Source organism: Amphiura filiformis, chromosome 2 (assembly GCF_039555335.1).
Source record: "Amphiura filiformis chromosome 2, Afil_fr2py, whole genome shotgun sequence".
Taxonomy (NCBI): Eukaryota; Metazoa; Echinodermata; class Ophiuroidea; order Amphilepidida; family Amphiuridae; genus Amphiura; species Amphiura filiformis.
In genome coordinates, this window is record NC_092629.1 from 4,921,415 (window position 1) to 4,930,167 (window position 8,753).

At 42.1% G+C, this 8,753-nt stretch overlaps 1 protein-coding gene across 1 annotated transcript; it reads left to right on the forward strand.

Moving 5' to 3' along the window:
• The first annotated feature begins 1,476 nt into the window (after positions 1-1,476).
• LOC140172615 (uncharacterized) lies at positions 1,477-3,353 on the forward strand. Its single transcript, XM_072195755.1, has 3 exons — positions 1,477-1,777; positions 1,894-2,169; positions 2,306-3,353. The coding sequence occupies exons 1-3, from the start codon at positions 1,492-1,494 to the stop codon at positions 2,587-2,589; spliced, it is 846 nt and encodes a 281-aa protein (XP_072051856.1). The 5' UTR covers positions 1,477-1,491; the 3' UTR covers positions 2,590-3,353.
• Positions 3,354-8,753: the final 5,400 nt, after the last annotated feature.

Here is an 8,753-nt window from a genome sequence, read left to right on the forward strand (position 1 = left end):
ACGACGGCTACTTCATTCTCCAATTCCTGTACGACAATGGCGTTAAACCCAACATCATCATGAACGGAGCCAAGATCATGTCCATCTTCGTACCCGGATTAGGGATCACCTTCAAAGACAGTCTGAATTTCTTTCCAATGGCATTATCCAAACTTCCCAAGAGCTTTGGCGTTCAAGAATTATGCAAGGGTCATTTTCCGCACCTGTTCAACACCAAAGATAACGAACATTACGTGGGAGAGATACCGGCGGCCGAGTTTTTCGACCCTGACGGCATGTCCGAAACCGGTAAAGATCAGTTCTTGGCCTGGCATACTGCCGAAAAGGAGAAGGGATTGACGTGGGATCTCCAAGAAGAGCTCCTGAAATACTGCGTTAGCGACGTTGCTATTCTTCGTCGGTGTTGTATGAAATTTACGGAAATGTTCATGGACGTGACGAAAACTAGTCCTGAAGATCCAGGGGTCGATCCGTTGGATAAACCCCTCACCATCGCCTCCGCGTGCAACCTCGTATTACGCCGCAATTTTCTTCAACCAAACACCATCGCTACCATCCCTCCGAATGGATACGGGCCGGGCCAGAACTTCTCTCGCGACTCCATACGGTGGCTCAACTACGAAGCTCTCAAGAATGATACCGATATAGTTCACGCCATGAACGGGGGAGAAGTGCGATTAAAGGGAAGAGTGACGGTCGATGGCATTGATTTTGAGACGCGTAAGATCTATTCTTACCAGGGGTGTCTATACCACGGATGTCCCGATTGTTACGACGAAGATACCCTCAACCCCATCTCCCAGAAACCCATGGCCGAACTTTACAGGTTAACTCTCTTCCGTAAGAATCAGATAGAGATCAACTATCCCGAATATGAGATTATTGAAATATGGGAACACGAGTGGAAGGGGGTTTTGCAAAATCTTCCAAAGGAAGAGAAGGAAAAGATCGACGTTCCCGCTCATTTCGAGCACTTGAACGCGAAGGAAGCTCTCTACGGTGGAAGAACGGAAGCTACCAGGCTCTTCCACCAAGTCCGAGACGGAGAAGTCATCCGATATTTGGACTTTACTAGGTAGGTCGAATCGCACCGTCCTTAAATAATCCTTTCGATTCGCGTATTATTACTCATCAACGTCACGGCTAAATATTTGAAAAAAATTAACAAGACATGTCCTTTTGTATTTCTTTCTCGTATCTAGCCTCTACCCGTGGGCTAACAAGTACCGCCCCTACATCGTCGGTCATCCTCGGATTATTACGAACGATTTCGAAGACGTTTCGGAGTACTTTGGTTTGATTCGGTGCACGGTCTTACCGCCCAGGTATCTTTTTCATCCCGTCCTACCAGCGAGATGTCACGGCAAATTGATGTTCGCCCTGTGCGGAACGTGCATGGAGGAGAAACGCCAGACATACTGTCCCCATTCGGATAAAGCCAGGACGATCAGGGGTACCTGGGTGACGCTCGAAGTGCAGAAAGCAGTGGAGATGGGTTACGAGGTCAAGGACATCGAAGTGGTGTGGCACTGGGAGCAACGCGCGGAGTACGATAAAGAGACAAAAACGGGCGGACTGTTCACCGACTACATTGATCGGTTCCTCCAATTAAAACAGGAAGCGAGCGGTTACCCCGACTGGTGCGTGACCGAGGAGGACAAACGACGGTACATAGACAAATACTTCGAAAACGAAGGGATACGACTGGACCCCGACAATATCGAGAAGAATCCAGGCATGAGATCTTTGGCCAAATTATGTCTGAACAGCATGTGGGGTGAGTTTAAAGAAGAATTTATAAACATTACAACCCGTACACCCATCGTCATCATTTCAGATACGTACTCTTAGCAGGATTCTCATCTCTTTATTAATTTACTATTATTTTTACAGGTAAATTCGCTCAGAGATCAAACATGAGCCAAACCGTCATCCTCGACGATCCTTCCGAAGTGTATAAGCTACTGATGAGCGATAGCGTCACCGTCGACAATATTCGGCTCATCAATGACGAAGTCATCGAAGTGACTTATAAAGATGACGACGCTTTCGCTAGAGTCAACCCGAACACCAACGTCGTCATCGCTGCTTTTACGACTTGCCACGCCAGGTTGAAGTTGTACGAAGTCCTGGAAAAGTTGGGGGATCGCGCCATGTACCAAGATACGGGTAAGCATTCTCGTGTGTTCAAGATATTAATACGAGGTTAATTGTTTAATGTCGCAATAATATAGAGACGTGTTTAACAATCTTTTTTGCGCGTGTTTTATTTGTAATTATATCTAATGTTTTCTCGTTTCTACAGACAGCGTCGTTTTTCTCAGTCGTCCGGGAGATTGGGAACCCCCTACTGGCGACTATTTGGGTCAATTGACGGACGAGGTCGCTCCGCACGATGGCAATCACATCTCTACTTTCGTCACGGGGGGCTGCAAGAATTATTCGTATACTACGGATACCGGTAAAACCGTCATGAAAGTGAGAGGGATCACGCTGAACGCTCGAAACTCAGAACTGGTCAACGCTTCGACACTGGTGCGTATGGTGAAAGGTTTAAAAGCGGACGGAGAAAAGAAGGAGAGAAAGTGACGGTGACGGATCCTCGGAAGATCGTACGTAACGTTCAAACCAAGAATATCGAGACTCGAGTATTCAAGAAGGATTACAGAGTCGTCTTCGACAAACGTTGGATCTCCGACGGTTTCGAAACTTTTCCTTACGGTTATGGCGTCTCTAAGTAAGATTTAATTTTCGCCGCGATGAGTATATTAACGTGTCCCGTCTTTTAGGAGTGTCATTCGTCGTCAACATGTTGCAGAAGATACAACGTAACTCCGAAGCGCTCCGCTTCCTGGCAAAGTGTAACCCGCGCCAGAGGAAATCCATCATTCAACACGTCGATAATAGCATCGTCGATGCATTGTGTGAATGCGCGATGCATGTTCTGAAACGTTTAGATCGAAGGCGGAAGAAGATGATGAAGACGCACGAGCGTCATCTCCGCGCGGCATCACCGCGTAATGGGCCTTCGGACTCGGAAAGAAAGAAAAAGAAACTTTCGATGCATAAGAACCTTCTCCGTGCCTTGACCGATAAAAGACTAATGCGCAAGAAGAACCCACGCCACGGTGGCTCCGCACGTCTTGAAAACGACCGTCCATCCGTTCCTCAAATTCAGAACCGTACCTGCCTCGAGGCGAAACTGCAAAAAGGACCGCAAGAATGCTCCACGTCGTTCAATAAGAAGAAGAGGCGCGTTGACTCCGGCGTATAACTTTACAACCTCCTCTTTTTAACAAATGAAAAAACGATTTTGAAAGTCGACCTTCTTCTTACGATCTGTCGATTTACTAATAAAGAATATAAAAAACATAAAAACTTTTATCGTGTCATACTTAATTCGTTGTGGCGGGAAGGCCGAGAGATAACGATGTCCGTCATTTTGCATTTCGGGAACTTTGATATTCAGATACGCTATTTAGTAACGCCGTTTCATAGGGAATTTGAATTCTTGTATGTTTTTTTATTATTATTCTTGCTTGAAATTCTTTTTTATTTATTTTTCTTTTGTTTGATTTTCATTTTCAAAATTGTTTGAAAACTTGTTTTAAATTTTTTCTTTTTCGTTTTTAAATTGTTTTTTTTCTTTTTTTTTGTGTGTTTTTTTGTTTTGTTTTGTTGTTGTTGTTGAAAGTTTTGTACGGTTTTGTGATTGTTTCTAAACACGCCGAATCAACCACCGATCGTGTTTTTAACGAGCGAAATAGCCACGTTCAGTTGGAGCGAGACACTTTGTTAATTTGTTGATTACTTGACACGCCAAATGAACCACCTACCGTGTTTTTAACGAGAGAAAACACGTTGCAACGCCTAGTCACAAATATTAGCGGCGGTAAATTGGAGCGAGATTACTAATTAATCTGTTGATTACTTGACACGCCAAATCATCCACCGATCGTGTTTTGTAACAACGCAACGTCCGCAAATGTTTGTAACGACCGTAATGTGTTGAACAGTCTCGATGTATTGGTTGTTTCTTGACTCGTTAAATTATCTACCGCGTGACGTTACAATCTCCGCTTTTAACGTGTTTTAGCGGCGACACGGCCGCAAATGTTTGTTGAATACTATCGCTTTGTTGGATATTTTCCTCCGATGAATGAATGTATTTTTGAACGGCGTTGATCCGGTGCTTAAAATCGATTCAACAACAAATTATCACGCCTCGTAAACTGTTGCAATATAAACGCCGGGCGCGACTCGTTGATCTTTGCGTCGCCAAATTATCCACCGATCGTGTTTTTAACGGTCGTAATGCTCGTTGTTTCTTGAATCGCCAAATCACCCACCGATTAACGGTTTGCGTTTTAAAAATTACCCACCAGTTGCAAAAATTAGAGCGCGACTAGATATTAAAACGATCGTTGTTAAATACTTTCAATAAATTGGTGAATACACCAAAAATTTTATTGCCTAACGAGTCGTGTTTTTTTTTTAACGACGTTAACGCCTCGCAAATAATATCGGCGTTACATTGGAGCGATAATCCACGTTAAAATAATCCGTGAGAGTAGCCCGTCGCTACTCTTCCGCCATTCCGCATTCACCGGCGCGTTTGGTTTAACTATTCTCCCGTGAAATGCATGGAATCCTTTAACCGTGGAGAAAGAATTAGCCGCGTGATGTTGCAGTAGGTAGAGTATCGCTTCTTTACTTTTAATTATTTGTACATGCATCTCGTTATTTTTGTAAGTGTAAGCCGATATACGTCTTGTTCATCCACGTAGTCTCTTGAAATTTGTTAACTTTTAATTTTATTTTGTTCGTATTCGTAGCCTTCTTTCACAAGCGTTAAATGTTTGTGTATAGTCGTCGTGACGTCATCGTAATACAAAGTTTTTGAGTGCTCGATGAACGTTCCGCGTCGATAGACAACATTAGCGGGATCGCGTCGTATTCGTACGTAGCGTCTATAACTATCGAAGGTTTCGTGTATTAAAGGAAAACCCGTCATTACTCGCCGTCATTATTTCTTCTAGTACCAAAATGAAAGTCCGTGACTTTTCGCGATGGCTGCAGAAAACGTCCAACCCGATCATCGAAAACCCTATGAAATTATTTCTATAGACGCGCATCAACTAGCAACGTGGGACATCGAGGGTGAATTTTACGATCCTACCAAACCGATATATATGCAAATTTTTACTTGCGAAGTTTGCGACGTAATTCTGCCGTACCCTAAAGCGGAACACGACTGCCTCGAAGAAACTGAAACCGATGAAGGTTTCGAAGAGAATGAGGATTATATGGACGAATTTGACGCGTGTGTAGATTTTATGATGGATGATCCGCGTTACATTTTCGTGACACCTTGTTATTGTGGAGATCTACACCTTATGGATGAGAGAAATGGTAACCATAATGAAATTCAAATTATACGCGTGAACCAACAGGAATGAGGATATACGCTTGGACAATGTATATAAAAGAGACGTCTAGTCGACGTCGTGTGAATTTTCCCTCTCACGCTGTAGAGGACCGTGTCTGTAAAGAAAAAAATGTACTTTTTTTACCTCTAACTATACTATAACCATCGACGCTGCGAAGAACTTAAATCATTACTTCCAAACCGTTCAATCGGTCAACTACGTTACCTTACCTTTTGTATTATAAAAAGGGCGATTTGCGAGTCTAGTCATTCAGTTTCGATCAGTAAACCGATAGCGCTTCTTCAACAAACCGGTTACTATGGGTTCAACGGATCGCCTATCTTTTAGCAAAGGGCGAGAAGAAGAAGATTATCGGACCGAGTGTTTCGAAGACACGGAGACTGAGAGACAGGTTCATCTACTCCGTCAATTTGTACACTACATCGTCGGTGAAGAGTTCCAACGCCTGACCGAAGCATCGATGAAAAAACATTGTTACGGTTGTATAAACGATCGTCCGAGTCAGACCCAACACGACTGTCTATATCTTGACGAAGAAGACCCCTTATGGGACGTAGTTTATGAAGAAGCCTTACGCGAGGTGGATCTGAACTACGTTCGTGCTATATGGTTAGAGGTCGCTAATATTCAAAACTTAGACGTCCGCCTGGTCGATTTTACGGAAAGTACGACGGTATCCGTGGCAAAATGGAAAGATAAAGAATATCGGAACGGAAGAGACGGGCTGTTACAAATGATGATATTTCGAAAAATCGCTTATTGCTCGTTACAAGATGGGTTCATCTACACGAAAGCTGAGCTGGTCCGCCGGGCTAGGGAAAGGTGGATAGTTTGAAGCGAGCGGAGTTGGCCAACCGTGCTAGGGACAACCTGGAGAGTTTGAAGCGAGAATAGTGAACTGTAGTGAACGCTTCTGGAGCTGAACGTATCTAGTGTTCTTCGTGTTCTCTTTAATATTCTTCAACATATAGAATTATTAGTAATATTTCTTAAATGTTCCTAATTAAAGTGAAAGATTAAAAAGCAAACAAAAATTCTCGTCTCTCTCATTTGCTCAAATCGTTTTTTCGACGTTCCTAAATATTTTTGGAAATTTGTCTCTTTTTTTTTTTAAATTTTTTTGTGGGTATTTTTTTTTGGCACGATTAGCGCGCCCCCTCATTCATATTCAAATATGCTAATTAGTCTCGCCCCTCATTTATATTTATATATGCTAATTAGACACACCCCCCATTAATATTCATGAGCTCGTGTGACCTTGAAACACGTCCCTACAGACCCGTATACTACTTTCGTTTGCGTGCTTGATAGAACAACCGTGAATTTAGTGTCACCCCCTTGTTAATAGCACAGTTCGTTTGCGCGGTGTAAATCCTCTTGATACATTGTTGCGTGTGGGTGATGGTGAAGATCTAGAGTTGATAGCACCATACATGTTCAGGGGCCACAACAAATCTTTCACAACCTTTCATGATGTTTTCACCCTGGAACATGTTTTAAACAGTACCAAACTATACGAAACTGAAAAGAATTTGAAAAGTATAAATCACGTTAGGTCTAAGGCTGTGCTAACACGTTTCTTTGATGCCTTTGACCACAATTTTCTATTTTTTCAAATATCTTAAATATTCAAGAATCTACGCTAATTGAACAGACAGTAGTGCAATCTGCTTGTAGTGCATGCGGGGATCGATACAAAGGGATGGGCATCCTAGTATTACGTAACAAACCGGAAGATGTAGTGTAAGTCTAGACAATAGGCGCCATATTGCAGGAGGGTTAGAGTTCATAGAGGAAACGTTAAAGATTAGTAGAAATAGGTCACCCAGGCACATCACTAATGTGTTTCACGAGTTGTAATACCGACAGGTAAAAACATTGATTTCTTAAAATTCTCCGATTTTTAAAATTACTAAATAAGGTTAGTACTTCAAACCATTCTTTGGTGAATCTATGCAATATGACGGTAATTTTTTGAAACATCTATGAATCAATCTTAAACATCTTCAGGATACACCTGTCAATTATTTTTTTGCGCATAGTCAAAGCATGCTCTTACGCTATCCACGCTATCCGGTGGAAACTTCAAAGCAACGATCATGCGTTAATATTTACAAAATGGCGAATGATGTAGTCTAAGTCGAACAATAGCGTGACGTAGTTTCCGGCATTGTTCCTATGCATTTTCACCCTCCTGGTGCAGGGCGGTCTATTCAAAAATTGTATTCCATCTATTGCTATGGTACTTAATCCGATTATGACGTCACTTCTACGGCGTATAGATCGTTACATCATCTATAAACGCTGCAGTCCGTTGGGTAAGCCCCTTGAGGGTATGCAATACGACGTCACTCATAACAGAGTCATCCTCATTTAAATAAAATTCGCATGATAATACAATAAAACGTGTGATATGTATGAATGGTTGTGGAATCGATCTAGAGACCTGTCCCTCTGTCATCTTAAGTTACCTTAGAACTGTCCTCCAGCATGGCTCCCATTTCAATTGTTATATCGTTCCGGTTGGTTTATTGCATACACTCTATAGTGGCTGTATAAACAAAGATTATACTGCAATGACAATAGAGGTTATTCACTTTACTCATGTGTGACTTCTAACAAACGGCGCACATCGTCATCATCCCTATATCTTCGTGTCAAAAATTACCGTGATAGTACAGCGAATCCTCTCGTTTTTCAACAGCTACGCATCGCGATTTTGTTCGAGATAGGCCGAGCGACTCAGGCTAAGCATACCATGACTATCATATGCGATACAACAGAGTTTCTATATTCTACACATTATTACGATCTGTGCATGCTCTAGTACCCCATATGATGTTTATATTACAAGAAAAATCGATTTGTTTTTCAGGTAAAACCAGGGTTTTGTTTCCAGTACACTCACTCGAAAAGCAATACACTAATTAGCGGGGCCTTGCAGCTTGCTGTGGATATCTTTACTGCATTTTATAAGTAAAAAAATTTGAAATCCAAAGTAAAAACTATGATATGTTTAATTTTGAGAATTACAATTATATAAAAGAACACATTTAGCCCATCCAGCTGCTTGTATAGAATATTCGATCGTGCACGTGTATATCACAATGCATATGTAAACTTTCTTTATCTGTGTCAACAATAGAATATTGATCACCAACGGAGTATGGAGCGGGATATATAAAAAATATTTATAATACGGCGTTGACACTGTGCGGCGCTGGTTCCCTTAGTATTCTTCATTCAAACTATGACAATGCACGACCTCGGAGTTACCTGCATGACTTTGGCGGGCTATTTTGA

What these genes read in the sequence shown, in the direction of transcription:
- LOC140172615 (XM_072195755.1), top strand. Translation starts at nt 1,492, where the DNA reads ATGGGTTACGAGGTCAAGGACATCGAAGTGGTGTGGCACTGGGAGCAA. An exon ending in ATGTCTGAACAGCATGTGGG is followed by an intron (nt 1,778 to 1,893) that starts GTGAGTTTAAAG and finishes TTATTTTTACAG; the next exon opens with GTAAATTCGCTCAGAGATCA. An exon ending in CGCCATGTACCAAGATACGG is followed by an intron (nt 2,170 to 2,305) that starts GTAAGCATTCTC and finishes TCGTTTCTACAG; the next exon opens with ACAGCGTCGTTTTTCTCAGT.